This window comes from Panthera pardus, unplaced genomic scaffold (assembly GCF_024362965.1).
Source record: "Panthera pardus isolate Hobbes unplaced genomic scaffold, ASM2436296v1 HiC_scaffold_8, whole genome shotgun sequence".
In the NCBI taxonomy this organism is placed as follows: Eukaryota; Metazoa; Chordata; class Mammalia; order Carnivora; family Felidae; genus Panthera; species Panthera pardus.
In genome coordinates this window covers 16,684,063-16,703,505 of record NW_026527013.1, presented here as the reverse complement: position 1 = coordinate 16,703,505, position 19,443 = coordinate 16,684,063, and the positions used below count along the sequence as shown (strand labels likewise).

The following is a 19,443-nucleotide window of genomic DNA, read 5'->3' as shown; positions in this document are numbered from 1 at the left end:
AATAGATAAATCTTGGAGTAAGAGGGGAAGAGAGTATCTGAGATGATTGAGGTAGGGATTAAAAACAATAAACATTTATTGAATGAGTAAATGTTGCTTTCTACCTAATTGCTGTAACTTTTTTGTACATAATGCCATAAAAGGGTCACTTTATTTTCTACCATATTTAGTGTTTACTTTAAACAGTAAGTTTTTTATGGAAAGCATATTTAAGTATCATGAAAGATGAGTACCTTTTTCTTTAAATATATACAGATTACATGTGTTTATGATTGAAAAAGTTTTAAATATGTAAAAGGAGTAAAGGAAGAAAATAAAACTGTTTCTTAAAGCTTTCTTAAGCTCCTCACGAAGAACCCTCCTTTGGTAAAATACCCTAGACTGGATATTTTCAGGTTTCCCATATTTTCCTACTCCTTAATTTCCATATGCTCATTAGCATAGTAGTGCTGGTTTCATAAATTTTTAGTTCAAAACTGTGTAGATGTTCACGAAGAGAGTATTCATGCCCATTGAACAGGGACATTGTCCGATATACATAGGATGAGGAGGTCTTTGGAACAAATCTGCCAGTTAGTGTTAAATATCATGACATTCTCTCTCTATATTATACCTGTTTCTTCTCTACTGAAGATACTAAATAACTGAGGAAAGACCGGTCAGGGGTGGAAGGAACTTGAAAGAAGCCAAGGAGAGAGATTAATCATAATTACTGATAAATGCTAGAAAAAACTCACAGAGAATGCAGTCAGAGAAAAGATGGGTTTATAAATTTTTTTAAGTTTATTTAAGAGCGAGAAAGAGCAGAGAGAAGGGGAGAGAACAGAATCCCAAGCAGGCTCTGCACTGCCAGTGTGGAACCTGATATTGGGCTTGAACTCACGAACCTGTGAGATCGTGACTTGGGCTGAAATTAAGAGTTGGATGCTTAACCAACTGAGCCATCCACGTGCCTCAGGAGAAAAGATCTGCTTGACTTTTGACATCATTAGAGGTCTTTGAATAAAGACAGTAGAAGGGTCGCTGTATGTATGTATGTATGTATGTATGTATGTATGTATTTATTTTAACGTTTATTTATTTTTGAGATAGAGACAGAGTATGAACGGGGGAGGGGCAGAGAGAGAGGGAGACAGAATCGGAAGCAGGCTCCAGGCTCTGAGCCATCAGCCCAGAGCCCGATGCGGGGCTCGAACCCACGGACCGCGAGATCATGACCTGAGCTGAAGTCGGACGCTTAACCGACTGAGCCACCCAGGCGCCCCATGGCTGCTATATTTAAATTATCTTCTTTTTTCTTAGAACATAAAGCCTCTAATATTTCAGTGCCTCCTGATTTCTTCAGAGCTGTTTCTCAGCTGTGAATCACTGTTTTCATGGCATTGTAAACCAGATTTGAGTGTTTGTTTTAATATCTAGTTAGAGCAAGGATACACGTTTTGATAGTATGTATAAATGTAAAAGCATCTTAGAATCAACATTTTTTAAAAAGTATTAGGAAGGAGAAAACCTCAGTTAGATGTTAGGTACTTTACGTATATTTTAATTATATCTTGTATAAGACCGTATTTATTCTTTTCAATATTTCCTTAAATCTATTTTTTTGCATAGATGTATGTGTTTTCCATACAGCTCCTAGGCAGGAAGTGCTATTGTTTCCCTTTTGTTTTGCCAGGAACACCTTTGTCCTGGAATATTGTGGAGAGGTACTTGATCATAAAGAGTTTAAAGCCCGGGTAAAGGAGTATGCACGAAACAAAAACATCCACTACTATTTCATGGCCCTGAAGAATGATGAGGTGAGCGGACGAATGTATTTGCTTTGAAACAGATCTGGAAATTGTTGAGTTTGGAAGGGTCATTGATACAGACTGATCTTGAAAATATATTAAGTGACAAAAAAGAGGGACAGAATAGTATATATATATAGCTTTTCTTTACAAAAAGGAGAGAGGGAGATGTTTTTGTTTACAAAAAGGGAGAGGGAGATGTTTACATATACATGTAAATGTAAACCTATGAGCTTCATATTACAACTCTTAAAAATTACTGATACCCCTAGAAGAGATTTTTTAATGTGGGTTATATTTGTCAATACTTACATAAAAATTAAAGCTGAAAAATTGAAAAATATTTGTTAAATCACTTTAAAGTAACAAGTCAATTATATGTTGACATAAGCAACATGTTTTTATGAAAATAATTTTCAAAATATTTTTGTTTTAGTGAGGAGTGCAACTGTTTTACATTTTTACAAATCTCTTTAATGTCTTGTGTGATAAATTTTAGCTAGATTCTTATATCTGTCTCTACATTCAGTCCTGGAAAACCTATTTCTAGATCCTGCCCCAGACTTGCTGAATCTAATAACTCTGGTGGTGGGTCCAGCAGGAGTTTTAACATGCTCTCCAGGGAATTCAGATACACATTCAAGTTTGAGAGATCCTGCACTGTGGTGTAACATGCACTTTAAAATGGAGTTTTATACACATGGAGTGAGATTGGAATATAAGAGGATGTTAGAAGTAGCTAAAAGTAAATGGAAGAGACATTGATAGATATGGAGATCGTTTTGCCTGTAAGATGTTTATAGTTAGCAGATGTCCCAGAGGAAGTAGTTAGATATTTGTCACTTGGATGTGTCTGTATGTGAAAGAGGAGGCGGGGTTGGGCATGCAGATCTTACATTTGCCTGATGCCTTTCCTTTGCAAAATATATGTATATTTTAGGTCTCATTTTTATCTCTTAAATGATCCTTTTCCCTAGATAATAGATGCCACTCAGAAAGGAAACTGCTCTCGTTTCATGAATCACAGCTGTGAACCAAACTGTGAGACTCAAAAAGTAAGTTGAGGTAGATTTAGAAGTTTGGATCTTTGTTCAAGATTGATGTTGTATTAATTTTAGATTCCATATCAAGGCTTCCCATGGATTTTATTTTTAAATCATTTTAATTGTTTTTTTCCTATTGTTAAAAATCTTATTTTGAATTAAGTTCAGATTTATAAAATAATAGTGCAGAAACAGTACAGAGTTCCATATATCATCCTTCATCTAGCTTCCTCAAAGGTTCACATTGTAAATAGCCATTATACAGTTATCCAATCCAGGAAGTACTGTTAACTATTAACTAATCTAAAGTCTTTATTCATATTTTGCCATCTGTCATTTTTCTGGACTAGCATCCAGTCCAGGAACTCCCATTGCATTTAATTGTCACCTCTCTTTGCCCGTAAGTTTTAACTATTATTTCAAAGGTGCCAAAATACAAAACTAAAATTGAATTCTGATGAAGTCCAGTGTGTACTATTCTATTCAGATTTTTATCAGCTCTTAATCCAGGTGCCAAATTTGGCTGCTTTAATAATGTAAGGGGGGCTGAATGGCCACAGATAAGAGAGATCGTATATCATGTACATGGAGTGACACTGCTTCTCCTCAACAAGGCCAGACTCTGGGTCATGGCTCTCTCTTTGTCCCTGTGCCTGGCACATAGTTGATGCTTGATACATTCATTTATTGAATTTGGTAAAACATTTTGAGATAATTTTAGTACTCTAATTTGTGTTTTGATCTTAGATTTAAAAAAAAAATACACACACACAAACGTTAGAACATTGGTTCTTTCTTAGACTAAGAAGGCTATGGACCCACACCCTAGAAAAGTAGTATTAATGGTTTCCTCTCATATTAAAATAGTGCTTTCAGGGGCGCCTGGGTGGCTCAGTCGGTTAAGCGTCCGACTTCGGCTCAGGTCATGATCTCGCGGTCCATGAGTTTAAGCCCCGCATCGGGCTCTGTGCTGACAGCTCAGAGCCTGGGGCCTGTTTCAGATTCTGTGTCTCCCTCTCTCTCTGACCCTCCCCCGTTCATGCTCTGTCTCTCCCTGTCCCATAAATAAACATTAAAAAAAATTAAAAAAAAAAAAATAGTGCTTTCAGGGCGCCTGGGTGACTCAGTCGGTTAAGCGTCCGATTTCGGCTCAGGTCATGATCTCGTGGTCTGTGAGTTCGAGCCCCGCGTCGGGCTCTGTGCTGACAGCTCAGAGCCCGGAGCCTGTTTCAGATTCTGTGTCTCCCTCTCTCTCTGACCCTCCCCCGTTCATGCTCTTGTCTCTCTCTGTCTCAAAAAATAAGTAAACGTAAATAAATAAATAAATAAATAAATAAATAAATAAATAGTGCTTTCAACTCCTGGATATTTTTTTTTGTCCTTTCGACCTGTATACTAATAGATCTTAGATACGGCTCTTCTGGGAGCCAAGCCATATAACGAATAGGAGAACACACTCCATGATCATTTTATGTAAGTTCTGTTCTAGTTTTGTCTGCATCCGGTGGCCATGTGTCTACCTGTGAGATTTCCACTTGTACTGTGTCCCTTCATCTCTTTAAGTCTGGGGGTTTTCATCAGTAATGTGCTCAAAAGATCGAACAGGAGCTCTGCAGTCGAGTTACGTCTTAACATGTTCTGGAACCACAAGTTCTAACTCCTGTGTATTTACTCCCATTTTAATTCTTGAGTTTTATGCAGTTGTTGTCATGCTTTCCTTCCCTTTCCCTATACTCAGTCATAGGACCATTGCTTTATGAAATTAAACATTTGGCATCATTCTTTCCCTGGTTCCATGCCTCACCTTATCTTGGAATATAGTTACTTTTAACATAATAATATGAATTTGCCAGTAACAGTCAATGACACCAAGCATTCCCTATCTGCTTATTTTTAGTACAAGTGAATATTTACTGTGTGGAAATGTGTATTAAGACAGGTATAAGTAGCAGTTACTTTTATTAGAGACAAATTATAGGTGATACTCAACCTGGTAGTTTATTAAATAAGATTAACACTTAAATATGGTAGTTTACTTCAAGAAAAAAGTTTCCTATTTGCTATTTGGTAAAGTCTTCTTAATTGTCAAAAGAGGCTCATGCATTATTAAGGCAAATGATCTTTAAAGAAAAACACACAGATTAATCGGTTACAAATTTCTTTTCTTTTAAAAACAACTTCTCAGTGGACTGTGAACGGACAACTGAGGGTCGGGTTTTTTACCACCAAACTAGTTCCTTCAGGCTCGGAGTTAACATTTGATTATCAGTTCCAAAGATATGGGTGAGTATTGTTTTTATTCTGTTTCGCTGCTTCTGGTGGGGAAATGGACTGTTCAGATACAGAGACATAAAACTTTGATATGAATTACTAAGAAGTTATATGGGGATGCCTGGGTGGCTCAGTTGGTGAAGCATCTGACTTCGCCTCAGGTCATGATCTCGTGGTTTGTGAGTTTGAGCCCCACACCGGGCTCTGTGCTGACAGCTCAGAGCCTAGAGCCTGCTTCGGATTCTGTGTCTCCCTCTCTCTCTGCCCCTCCCCCACTCACGCTCTGTCTCAAAAATGAATAAAGGTTAAAAAAAAAAAAAGTTATATGTACCACCAGTTCTTTACTTTTTCAGTTTTCTGTGTTTTTTCCTACTGTGACATTTCCAGCCATTAAAGGATTTGTACAGGAACTCCATAATTTTCTTCTGAATTTCATGCTGTCTTATTTATATATTTATGTTTCTTAAGTAATTAGAAAACCCTTTAAATTTTGGAAATGTCTACAGTGTGTGTATAAGTGTGTATTTATCTGTCAGTTATCAACTCATGACTAATCTTTTCTCATCTGTACCACATTGTACTATGAAAAATAATTTACTAGTTCTTTTGAACCAAAATAATAACTGATACAATAACAATGAATACCCCTAGCATCTATATTGTGGTTTCACAGAATCCCACTAAAAGGAACAGGGTTCCTTGGAGAAGTGTCTGATTTCAAGTTAAGACAGGAATTAGACAAGGTGATTTTGGTTTATTTTGTCATACCAGAAAACCAGTTATGAAAGATTAGGAGATTCTTGTCAAAGGGTCCCAGGAGCTAGCTTTAATAGGCTCTCAAAACAGTGGGAGAAGGGTGCCTGGGTGGCTCAGTCGGTTGACTTTGGCTCAGGTCACGATCTTGTGGTTTGTGAGTTCGAGCCCCACAAGGGGCTCCCTGCTGTCAGCGTTGAGCCTGCTTTGAATCCTCTGTCCCCTTCTCTCTCTTCCCCTTCCCTGCTCGTGCTGTTTCTCTCTCAAAAATAAGTAAACATTAACAAAAAACAACAACAGTGGGAGAGTTTTCATTAACACTTAAGCATTGAAAGGATAATAACTGCAGTGGTTTGAAACGTATGATGTAAAAACCATGAGATTTAATGATACTTTAAAAATAAAACTGCATTAGTTGTAATAGAAGGGAACCAATTCATGATTTTTATAAAGTAGCTTAAAAGTCAGAAAAGGGGAAAAAAAATCAAACACTTATCCTGCTTTCCCCAAGTGAATTCTACTTCAGGTTAAACCAAATAGTTGATGAGAGGAAGTTCTTCTTTTGGAGGTTATTTCGTGCTAATGAATGAAGTAGTATTGGTATCACCATGTTGCGTAACCTCGTGAACTAATGCATCTAGGCAGTGGCCTAGCATTCCGCAGATGAGTGCAGACCCAGGTTCTGTGTACAGCTCCATGCTTTCTCCCTCTTACTTTTGCACTGTCCTATTTGAAGGAAGGAAAACTGGAAATCAGGTGCTGTTTGTGATTCCCTGCTCTATTTATTGAATAATTTATTTTTATGCTTTTGATTGCTACCATCATAAATTAAATCTATCAGTTTCCTTTTGGTATAGTTCTTCTTGCTTTTCTCAGGTAGTTGTGATCGCAGAATAAATAAATGGCCATGGTGGTTTGTACCCAGGCCTGTAGAGTTAGGCCTGTGTTGTTTCTACCACTTTTCCTGAACTCCACAGTTATATTTACTTATTACTATATTTCTTATTAGAGTCTCATCCTTAAGTGGTGATAACTTTTAATAATCATGTGCTTCCTTTTAAGTATCCTGTACATATTGAATTTCGTATCTGTGTACATCTATTTGTAAGAATATATTTGTTGTTCTTGGTGCCAGTTAAATATTTACATATGAGAGATGTTGAACTATTTAAGCAGTTTTGTTCTTAGCTCAATATATATACGATCTCTTATTTGTATACATTTTACACATGTCTACCTTTATATATCTCTTTATGCACATATAAGTATAAAAATCCTTAATTTTTATGCATGAGTAGGTACTCATAAAATGGAGAAATTACTCATTAACTTCTTGGCTAATTTTGTCTAGCTAATAAAGGAGGATTAGAAAAAGAATATTTTTTTAAGAGCAGTTTTCAGGCATTTCCATTAAATGGTATTAGGTTTGTTGGAGTCTTTTAAAATAATTGTTTTTTAGGCTGAATTGATTTCTTTCTTGTATGTGATTGTTAGGTTGTTGACATTTTTATGTGGTGTACTTTCACGTAACTGACATCTTTCCTATGTTCCTTGAACAGAAAAGAAGCTCAGAAATGTTTCTGTGGGTCAGCTAATTGCCGAGGTTACCTGGGAGGAGAGAATAGAGTCAGTATCAGAGCAGCAGGAGGAAAAATGAAGAAGGAGCGATCTCGTAAGAAGGATTCAGTAAGTGTTTCTTTCATCCCTTTTTTTTCAACTTTTACCATATACCTTTAAAGGAGGGAGGTAGCTTTTCTGATTAAAATTTGAAAAGCCAAACAACAGAGAAATTCAGAATCAGAGGAGACCATTAGAGAAAGAAGTATGGTTGTTTTTTTTTTTTTTGTTTGTTTTTTAATGTTTGTTTATTTTTGAGAGAGAGAATGCGAGCAAGTACAAGCATGAGAGGGAGAGAATCCCAAGCAGGTTCCATGCTGTCAGCGCAGAGCTTGACAAAGGGCTTCAGTCCTATGAACTGTGAGACCATGACCTGAGCCGAAATCAAGAGTTGGATGCTTAACCCACTGAACCACCCAGGTGGCCCTGGTTGCTGTTTTTATTTCAGGTTCATAGAGATTAGAATTAGGTGTTGCTAAGAACTACTGAAGTCATATTGAAAACAATGGACTGATAGTTTTTTTGGAGCCTGTAAAACTCCTAATCCTAAGTACAAATAAGATGTTCATCTATTAATTTACTTAAGTCTGATCTACATTCCTAGTCTTTTAATGTTGGTTTGTTTTTTGTTTGGAACTCTTAAAGTTTGCAAGTGTTCTTACAATCTCTGAAAACCCTCTTTGGAGGGGTATAAGGTGAGTTTTGAGAGGTAATAGGCAACCCAGGAGTGAAAATGAAATAGTGAAAATGGTCTTTTTTTAAAATGGTGATTGATAACCTTTTTTCTACCCCAGCTCACCTCAGTTACTATGGAGGAAGGAGCTATCTTGTTAATCAAGGGACTCTTAACTGGGACAAGAGCTTCACGTTAAAAAAAAAAACAAACACCTTTTTTCTGAGGATCCCTTCACCAGAATAGCGTTTCTCAGCCTCTGAATCACCTGGCAGGGTCCATTGTGAAAAAGCGCATTTCTGGGTCCATCCTCAGACCTGTGAATCTTAACGGGGGTGCGGGGGGCGGGGGGGACTGAGGGGGTTAGCAAATTCCCCTGTGATTCTTTGGCAGTTAGCTCATGCTTGAGCTTTTCAGGAACTAATACATTAAGAATTATAAATGCTTAAGTTACATATAAATTAGTGTTTAGATGAGTAGATAGAAGATGTATAGGGTGAGGGGATAAAAGTATAATGGCTAAAAGGTGATGTCATTAAGCCCAAATTAAATTCTGTAAGAACCAAAAAGCATTGGAAAGGGCAGTTGAAAAAAAAGGCCATTTAAAAAGTGCCAAAAAGGAAACCTTCAACAAATGGCCATGGTGGTAGACCACCCAAGACGAACACATGTTCTTTTGAGCATTGTGTGTGCTTCTGCTCTGTTTTTGGAGAGCATATACTCTGTAGCAGTGTGCCAGACACTCAGCTCAGCTTTTTTTTTTTTTTTTTTTTTTTTTTTAACATTTATTTATTTTTGAGACAGAGAGAGAGAGAGCATGAACAGGGAGGGTCAGAGAAAGAGGGAGACACTGAATCTGAAACAGGCTCCAGGCTCTGAGCTGTCAGCACAGAGCCCGATGCGGGGCTCGAACCCACAGACTGTGAGATCATGACCTGAGCCGAAGTCGGACGTTTAACCGACTGAGCCACCTAGGCGCCCCTCAGCTCAGCTTTTGACACATGACTCATTTAATTCTCATAGCAAGCCTTGAAATTAGGTGCAAGGATTTTACAGATGAGAACACTGAGGCATCATCCAGTAGGTGATGGAAATGAACTAGTCTAGCTCTGGTCTCTGCTCTTGACCATTGTGTTGCACTGCAAATTGTAGAGAATAATTCTATCCTCTCCCAACTTGGTGACCATTGTGGTCGGTCATAACAGCCAACATTTCTGCATTTTAAAACTTATTAAGTTGTTTTGTATAGGATTTTAGAAATGGTATAATATGTACATTTCTGCAATTTGCTTTTTTTTACTCTTATTTTAAAATTTGATCCACATTGACTTCTATATAAACATATTAAAAAAAATTTTTTTAATGTTTGTTTATTTTTGAGAGAGAGACAGAGCACAAGCGGGGGAGGGGCAGAGAAAGAGGGAGACACAGAATCCGATGCAGGTTCCAGGCTCTGAGCTGTCAGCACACACAATACATGATCTTGAGATCATCACCTGAGCCAAAGTCAGAGGCTTACTGATTGAGCCACCCAAGTGCCCCTATATATATAAACATATTTTTAACTGCTGTAAAGTTTTTCATCATGTAACAGTTTATATATAGCCCTCCTAATGGACACTAGTGTTTTGTTTATTTTTTAATGTGTATTTTTGAGAGAGAGAGAGAGAGACAGACAGGGTGTGAGCAAGGGAGGGGCGCAGAGAGAGAGAGGGAGACACAGAATCCGAAGCAGGCTCTGGGCTTTGAGCTGTCAGCACAGAGCCCGATGTGGGCCTTGAACCCATGAACCATGAGATCGTGACCTGAGCTGAAGTCAGATGCTCAACCGACTAAGCCACACAGGCTCCCCTGGACACTAGTGTTTTTAAGCTTTTCTCTTAATGTCATAATTTGTATCTATATATGTCTCTTCTGCACATGTTTCTTTAAGGTGTATCCATGGAAGTGGTGTCACTAGGTCATAGCCTATTAGGCTTCTTGACTTGAGTATTGCAGGAAACTTTTCTCTCAACTTTGTTAAGGTTGCTTTTATTTTTAACTTATAATTGATAGTTTGTCAGAGCAGCCACAAAATAGTCATTAAACATGTTGACCTATGTTAAAATCTCCATAAAAACTTCCCTTTGGCTATTTCCTGTTCTCAAAACTTACAGAATAAACTTTTTTTTTAATTTTATTGTTGGTGGGGAGTGTCCTTGTAATATGATGGTTTCTTAGGCAGTGTTATACCTCCATCATACCAATATCAGATGGCTTTCTATCTGATAAGATTCAAGAACAATCCCAAGGCACCAAAGTGTAGACATTCCTTTTCTTTGCTTATTTTTATTCTGGTAATGTTGTGTCCCATATCAGTATAGGCCTTGGTATTCTAGATGGAATTTGGTGTAGCATGAATCTAGTCATTGTGGATTGCTCCAGCTATGAATTTGAAGTTACTCTGGAACAAGAATGATTTGGATAAAATTTTGCCCTGATAGAGGAATGAGTCTGAGTTCCGTAGAGGGGTTCTTTGCCCTGGCTGTAATGAAGAGTTGAACTCAAGTTAATTTTACTTGGATTGTCTCCTACTGAAAATCCCTTCTGCATGCCTAGATTCTGAATTACAGTCAGCTACAGTCTTGGGAATTCTTTTGGGTAGAGGAGGCCATGGAAGGGATAAGATAGCACAGTTTAAAATATAGTTTTGATTATTGTAACTATTAACAAGAATATGTTAATAGCATTATAGTCTGCATCCCCATATTATCCCTTGATTGGTAAACATTTTTTTTTAATTGATCTTATGATTGCATCTCTATACAGCGTATCTCCTTAACAAAACTATAAGCTTTTCCAGTTGAAGGTGATAGTTTTTTGGGGGGATGTCACAAATCAGGTAATTAAATACTTAGCAGATGGAGGTATAATAATTCCCTATTACCTGATGATATTTGTAGTTTGTAAAGTACAAACAGTAAATAGTCTGAATCTTCCCTTAGTCTCTTTTGTTTAAATTTGCGAAACAAATTAATGATAACCAGTGTACACAGTAAGAGGGCAAGAAGACGCCTAAGAGAGGAAATATTTGCCTTCAACACATAACACACAAGCACTAATAACCAGAGTGTATAGAGAGCTGCTACTAATCACTAAGGAAAAAGCCAACACAAAAGAAAAATAGACAACATCCAGACACTTCACTAATCCAAATAGCTAATAAACATAGAGAGATGTTCAACCTCATTAATTATCAGGGGAATATCAATTAAAACTATCAGATGTCATTTATATACTCATCAGATTGGTAAAAAGTCTGATGACTCCTAGGAACAGGAGATCTCCTGCACTGCTGGTGGGGGTGTAAATGGGTGCAACCACTTTTGAAAGTACTTTGGAATTGTTTACTAAAAGTGAATGTATGTGCATCAGGAGTCACAGCAGCATCTGCTTCTATTAGAAAAAGTAGAGGGGCGCCTGGGTGGCTCAGTGGGTTGAGCGTCCGACTTCGGCTCGGGTCATGATCTCACACCTTGTGAGTTTGAGCCCCGCGTTGGGCTCTGTGCTGACACCTCAGAGCCTGGAGCCTGCTTCTGCTTCTGTGTCTCCCTGTCTCTCTGCCCCTAACCCACTCGCATTCTGTCTCTGTCTCTCTCAAAAATAAATAAACATTAGAAAAAGTAGAAACAACTCAAGTATCTGTTAACACTAATATAGACAAATTCATAATGTAATCCTAGAATGAAAAACTGGTCATGAAAGTGCAGGAACTATGACTGCATGCAACAGCATGGAGGGCTCCTAAAATTTAAGGATGAATGTAGAATGAGCATGACACAAAAGTTTTGTCCAGTATGATTTCCATAAAGATGAAAAATAGACAAAATTATTTAGGGATTTATACACAGATGGTAAATCTGTTTTAAAAATCAGAGATGATTTCCTAAAAAGTTAGGAGATGTTATCTTGAGAGCAGAGAAGAGGAGGTATTAGAACAAGGGAAGAGCCCATGGAGCACTTCAGGAATGTTGACAGTGTCGTTCCCCCACCCCGCTTTTAACCTGCAAGCTGGTTGCATGGATATTGCTCACCTGTTTATTAAATCTATTGCTCACCTGTTTATTAATAAACCTATTTGTTTACAGGTCATTTATATACTTTATGTGTGTTGTATTTCATCAGAAACTATTAAAAATTCTTAGACCCATTAAAGATAGTTCATGGCCAAAAGGACTAAAGTATTTAAATAAAAAAGAGTAAATAATTTTTTGGATTAAGTACTCAATAGAATGAATTTTTAAGTGCTATAGAATTATGCATATATGTATAAATGTTCAATTGTCAGTAATTTATTAACATATTCCTTAATCATTTTTATACTTTTATGTTAGCTTATAGTTACTTCAAATCCTTTCAGGTAGGTTGTGACCCATAAATTAAAAATAAATATTTGTAGTAAATGCAAATTAATGAGAGCAGTCAGTTGGTCCCCTGGCTCCCTTCCTCCCAGATATCCCAAAAGTTATTAATTCCACAATTGATTGTCCACTTGAGTACCCCAAATTATGGAAGCTGTAGCATGTTACTGGGATTGGCATGATAACTTTTAGGTATACAATATGACTATTAATCTTATAATTGTAGTGGGAATGTTCAAAGGTTCTTTACCTTCTGTGTTGTTTGCAAAATTTTGTTATTTTTACTTTAGTTTCTACATTTTTACTGTTTATTTCCTTAAGATAAGACTGCTACTGTTTTTATATCCCAGTGGAGCTTTCTATGGTATAGTATCTATTCGATAAATGTTTATTAAATGAAAAATAAAATTAATTCATGTGAAAACAAACAATGAAGCAAAATGCTCCATTTTGTCTCTTAAATGTTCAGAGTTATAGAATCCTGTCATGCCTAAATATGAAAAGAAAACCCCATCACTTAGTCTAGTAGTATTTGCATCTGAAACTCTGTCCAAAGTGAGGTTCTGGTTGTTGCATTGGGGGGAGGGGAATGTGGAATTTTATTTAATTTTTTTTATTTTTTTAAGTTTATTTATTTTTGAGAGAGACAAGGAGAGTGAGCAGGGGAGGGGCAGGGAGAGATGGAGAGAGAATCCCAAGTAGGCTCTGCACCGTCAGCGCGGAGCCTGGTGCAGGGCTTGAACTCACAAACTGAGTTCATGACCTGAGCCGAAACCAAGAGTTGGACGCTTAACCGACTGAGCCACCCGAGTGCCCCGGAAAGTGTAATTTTAAAGCCCTTTGTCTTTCCTGCTCTAATCCTCTAGAGTTTGGGACATAGGAAGTTCTATATTTAGGATATACAGGAGAAAAACATCCTCAAGGAAATTGTCTTGGATTAATATTTAACTATAAATTGATTTTTCTGTGTAAATACTTAATCTGTTCAAAACATAAATGATACTGGAAATGAGAAAGGAGCTTTAAATGTACATTTGGAAGGGATAAAATGAATTTACATTTCTTCATCTCGCAGATAGCATCTTGTGTTTTCTTATTTTTGTTCTTCACCATTATGTTATGTGAAGTTTGTGGTATCATATAAAAAGGAAATGTTCAGTGCATTGCCTAAAATTGAGATGATTAAAAGTTAAGTAACAGAAAATTTCCTCAAGATTCTTTTCTTTCAGATTTGCTTTCGTCTGTCAGCACATTCTGGACTTCTTTCATCTTAGGCCATGTCAGTTTAATGTCATCTTTGTATCTCTTCTGCATCAGTCGCTATCTTGTGTAAATTTTGTTCTGTTATTGCTCCACTAATTATTCTCAAATTCCATTTCAATCAGATTATTCCCCTTTTTTTGGATTCAGTAATAGAGCTCTCTTGCTCAGTCACATCAAATCCAGATTTTTTTATATCACCTCTGAGATCTTCCGATCTAACAAGCCTTCCTTTAAATGAGGCTTTTCTCACTTCCTCACCACACACATTGTCTACTCCAGCCAGGTGGAGCTAGGCACTATCCTAATTTTCCATTTCCCTGTGTTCATGATTTTCCCTCTACTTTACTCTCCCCTTTATCTTACCTCCTGCTAACCCTGCTTCTGTGAGTTCCCTTCTGGTGACTCATTCTAAACTGCTGCCTTCCTTCTTAGGCCTCTAGGTTTTTAACATTTAATGCTTCATTGTTTGTTTTCACATGAATTAATTTTATCTCCCCCAGAGTAAGTTCTGTAAGCCATCTTTATACCTTTTATAACACAGCTGGAAAACAACTGTTGGTAGGTTGATTTTGTTGTTGTTGTTCCCCCATTATTTAAATGTAATATTTGAAACACGCAGAGAATAGATGTAAGTTATAAGGTATAATTACAAAAGAACGTCTCTGCTTCCTGCTCCCTGCTTAGCCCCTGGAGAACACCAGTGTTTGGAATTGTGTCTTACCTCCATTGCCTTTTTAAAATTAATTTTGCAGACATGCATCTATAAAATTTTTGTTTCTGAGGCTTACAAAAACAGATTCATACAGCATGTAATCTGGAACTTTTTTCATACAACATTATGTTTATAAGGTTGATGAATGTTGTTGCATTTGGCTGCACTTTATTCCTTTCACTGTGGTAGAATGATCTGTTGTATGAACATGCTGGTTTATACAACCTGGCCACAGATGTTTGCATTGTTGGAAGTTTTTTGCTATTATAAGGGCTGTGCAGTGAACATTGTTTTGACTCTTTGAGTAGACATGTGGAGAGGTTTTCTCTAGGGTTTATTCTTAGGTGTGCAGTGCTAGGCATAGGGGATACAAATATTTATTTTTGAAGCCAGTGCTTTATTTTTTTCTGGCATACTTTTCACCTAACAATTTGTTGTTTGTCTCCCAAGAAGGGCAGACTTTTGTTTTGCTTCATTGCAATGTCTTTAGCACCCAGGATTGTATTTGACATACAATAAGTAGTTGGTAAATATTTGATGAGAGAATGAAATGCTTTTCAAATTGATCATACTAATTTATACTTTCATCGACAGTACATAAAAGTGCCTTTTGATCCACATCTTTGCCTAGACTTGATATTATCAGACTTCTTAATTTTTTTTTCCTGGGTTAATCTAGTAAATTTAACATGTTTTCTCACTCCGGGTCTAATTGCATTTTCCCTATTACTGACAAAGTTGAGCATCTTTTTTAGGCTGTTTGATTCTTAGATTAGTGGGGGTTGTTGTTGTTGTTGTTGTTGTTTTTATAACCAGATATTTTTCTTTGCTGTGGCAGGTGGATGGAGAGCTAGAAGCTCTGATGGAGAATGGTGAGGGTCTCTCTGATAAAAACCAGGTGCTCAGCTTATCCCGGCTAATGGTTAGAATTGAAACTTTGGAGCAGAAACTTACCTGTCTTGAGCTCATACAGGTGAGCTCTTTGATACTAATTTGTTTTTTATTTCTGAGTTTGTGGTGGGGCATCTAACTTTAAACCATTTATTTTTTGTACACTTTTATTTTGCATCAATCAAAACAGTTTCTGGGTGTTTTGTGAATATAAACAAAAATTTTATTCCTCTTTGTGGACCCTTTTTAATGCTATGTTTGGTATTTCCTACCCCAACCCACCCCAACCCCATCCCAATACCCTGCATCTTGCTTCCCTTCCCCCATGGAAGAACACACATTCACAGTCTTGCCTGAAGTCCTTTCTGGAACGTCATGGGCTGTCTTTGTTGTGGATCTGGATGGCAGAGCTAGGTGATGGCCGGGAAAGTAACCAGAAGCTTCAAGAAGAGGTCAGTTCACATTCAACTTGCTTGTTTTTTAAAACCACTATATAGATTGCTTAGGTTGAGCGATGATATCAGTGGTAATCAATCTAGCACTATATTTACTACTGGTATTAAATAATTTTATTATCTCAGTATCATTCTTGTAACTATAACCTTTACTTAAAACTTGCTAGTAGTGAGTTTGCCCTATGGCTTTTCCTATAGAATCCCTATAGTTGATATTGTGTAGCTGGGAACTGCAAGAGCAAAATACAGTATCATAGTTGAGTGAAAGATCCAGTTCGTTGCTAAAGCCATAGTGTTAAACAGATAGGAAGCCATATGAAACTTAAATTTTCGTGTTCTAAAAAATTAGTGAAGAGCTGAATTCTGGATGACAAGAGTAAGAACATTTTGAGGAGTCAATAAGTGTTTTAAAGATCTAAATAAATGTTCATTGCAGCATTGTTAGTGGAGTTGTGATGTTTATACCTCCCCATGAAATAAACAATATTTTTTGACCTAGTCTAAATGTAGTTCTTTTTAATATAATACCAAAGTGTTGCATGTTACATACAGAGATAGAGAGAGAGAGAGAGAGAGAGAGATAGATAATACCAAATAACTTTTAAAAACGTCAGGAATAAGCAAATAAGTGGTTGTCTTGCCTCCATTCTTCTCCCAGGAGATTTGGCAATAAGTAGAAGTTGAGGAGGACTTGGGGTAGGTGGGTGGGTGGGTTGGTTGGTTGGTTTCTTTCTCTCTTCCTCCATCCCTCCTTCCCTCCCTCCATCCCTCCTTCCCTCCCTCCTTTCTTTCCTTCCTTCCTTTTTTCCTTTCTTCCTTCAAGATCTAGTTGACTTTATTAAATGATTTATGAATTGGGCAGCATCCTATCGAGCAAGTGGAGGGGAACTCCCTATCCTTGGGGTTTCTGTAGAACTACATTAGGGAGTACTTTAGAAGAAATTCTTGGATTTCTGGATGGAGGGGATGATTATCTCTGAAGAGAGAGTCTCACTTTGTTAGATAGCTATTTATCAAAAGCTAAACGAGGTAAGTAATATCTGCATTGTTTTGTGTGTGTATGTGAGACATCATTTAAATATATGTTGTTGCATAGTTCCCAAGCCTATATCACAGTCATTTGGGAAACTTTTTAGAAAAAGATACCCAGGATGAGGTCCACTAGCGTATGTATATATACGGGTGTGTGTGTGTGTATATACACATACATATACATACACACACACACACACACACACACACACATATGTATATATGTATGTGTATATGTATGTGTGTGTGTGTGTGTATGTATATATATATATATATTTTTTTTTTTTTTTTTTTTAATCTCAGGTTTGAGAAGCACTGGTGGAGGATATTAATTGCTCCTGTTTAATATTGTGAGCAGTTACCTGCCCACATTTTTATTTTTGCTGGTCAGTCTTAAAAAAGTTTTCTTTCCTTTCTGGAGGAAAATAATATTATGACATTTAAATCCTTCTGTAGTTATAGAGACTTTGGTCTGAATAAGACAGTAAAGAAACCCCACTGCTCTTGCAAAAATGATCTGAGTCCCATCCAGAGGTTTGAAAAGTCAACTGTGTAAAGTGATGAGATTTTTTTTTTATTGTGTTTAATCAGATTATAAAGACTTTGGAACACTTACCCATTCCTACTAAAAATATGTTGGAGGAAAGCAAAGTACTTCCAATTATTCAACGCTGGTCTCAGACCAAAACTGCCATTCCTCCGTTGAGTGAAGGAGATGGGTATTCAAGTGAGAATACGTCACGTGCTCACACACCACTCAACACTCCTGATCCTTCCACCAAGCTAAGCACAGAAGCTGACACAGATACCCCCAAGAAGCTCATGTTTCGCAGACTTAAAATTATAAGTGAAAATAGCATGGACAGTGCAATATCTGATGCTACCAGTGAGCTGGAAGGCAAGGATGGCAAAGAGGACCTTGACCAGTTAGAACACGTCCCTGTAGAAGAAGAGGAAGAGTTACAGTCACAACAGCTACTCACACAACAGCTGCCTGAGTCTAAAGTTGAGAGTGAAATCGCCATGGAAGCCAGTAAGCTACCCATATCTGAACCAGAGGCTGATGCTGAAATAGAGCCTAAAGAGGGCAATGGCACGAAACTGGAAGAAACTATTGCTGAGGAAACACCATCCCAAGATGAAGAGGAGGGTGTATCTGATGTGGAGAGTGAGAGGAGCCAGGAACAGCCAGATAAAACAGTAGATATAAGTGATTTGGCTACCAAGCTCCTGGATAGTTGGAAAGACCTAAAGGTAAGGAAACATTTCTGTTTACTTTAACCTGAATTACTCAGGTCTAGAGTTCCACAAATCTTAAGTTGAATTACCTACTTTTCTAGCTATACATATATTTGAAAAATGGAATACCATCTCTCTTACTGATAACTAATTACAAATGTCTCAAATCTTTTAAACCTTGGCAAGAGATATACCAGCCAAACTAATATACAGATATCCCCTTTTCTTCATTTAGAAAAGCATATCGCAGCAGTGACTTCAGTTTTTTTTTTATTTTTTGTAATTTTTTAAACATGTACTCATTTTTTGAGAGACAGAGAGAGACAGTGCAAGTGGGGGAAGGACAGAGAGAGAGGGAGACACAGAATCCGAAGCAGGCTCCAGGCTCCCGGCTGATCACATAGAGCCCAATGTGGGGCTCAAACTCACCAACAGTGAGATCATGACCTGAGCCGAAGTTGGATGCTTAACCAGCTGAGCCACCCAGGTGCCCCAGTGACTTCAGTTATTTAAGTGCACCTTACATTAAAACCAAAACCAGAAATACGTTGAGTTACAAACGTATGATTCTACATTTGAAAATTCTTTGTAAGAGTGTATGTAAGAAAAAAAGTCAGTGTTTAAAGTAATTGGAAATTAATATATTGGATTAACTAAAAATTAATTTTTAAAAATTAATTATAACTGGAAAACCAAGGTAATTCAGCAACTTCTTATCAAAAATGATTGAACACAAATTTCTATTCCAGTAAAACAACTTTATATGGAGCTAGTTGGTGTTCAGTTCCATTATTGTTTCTGAAATAGGCCTGTCTTTAAATGCCTACTTCTTTGGTCAAAAGATGTTACCCAGAGGAAAATAGAGAGGTCTGGAACCCTTACGCCTAATACGTACGAAATCTGTCATTAAAGAACGTAGCAAGATGTACAGGGTTTGCTTTGCAGAAAACTCAGTCTGGGTCTTGGATAAACAGAAGTGAATAACAGGATGAGCCTAGGAGAGATGTGATACATTTTGATTGTAAGTGATCTGTATCTGGGATTCAGGTCTTGAGGACCCTGTGGGAACAGGTTACTTCCTAGCTTCTATTTTTCTGTTCCTTTCTTCTGTCAGAAGTGAAGCAACCAGGTAAACCAGCAGTACAGGTTTATTTGCAGTAAGATGGACAACTGAATCCTACCTGTCCCCAATTATGATTACAAAACTCACCCATTAGATCCTGCGATTTGACCCATATGGAACTGACCTCACACTGAACAAAAGGAGTAGTTGATTGGTTGTGCACTATTCTTACTTCCGGCAT

The 19,443-nt window shown here is 37.3% G+C and overlaps 1 protein-coding gene across 2 annotated transcripts in view; it reads left to right on the top strand.

Moving 5' to 3' along the window:
* Positions 1-19,443, top strand: part of SETD2 (SET domain containing 2, histone lysine methyltransferase) — a 123,077-nt gene that overhangs the window by 40,755 nt on the left and 62,879 nt on the right. For both annotated transcript variants that reach the window (XR_008420632.1, XM_053898338.1), the window contains exons 6-12: positions 1,676-1,799; positions 2,768-2,845; positions 5,019-5,116; positions 7,417-7,543; positions 15,361-15,495; positions 15,746-15,865; positions 17,492-18,154. Coding sequence is in view for 1 of the 2 variants with exons in the window: in XM_053898338.1 (XP_053754313.1) it covers positions 1,676-1,799; positions 2,768-2,845; positions 5,019-5,116; positions 7,417-7,543; positions 15,361-15,495; positions 15,746-15,865; positions 17,492-18,154 (1,345 nt within the window). In the remaining variant the exon portion in view is untranslated. The remainder of the gene's footprint in view (positions 1-1,675; positions 1,800-2,767; positions 2,846-5,018; positions 5,117-7,416; positions 7,544-15,360; positions 15,496-15,745; positions 15,866-17,491; positions 18,155-19,443) is intronic.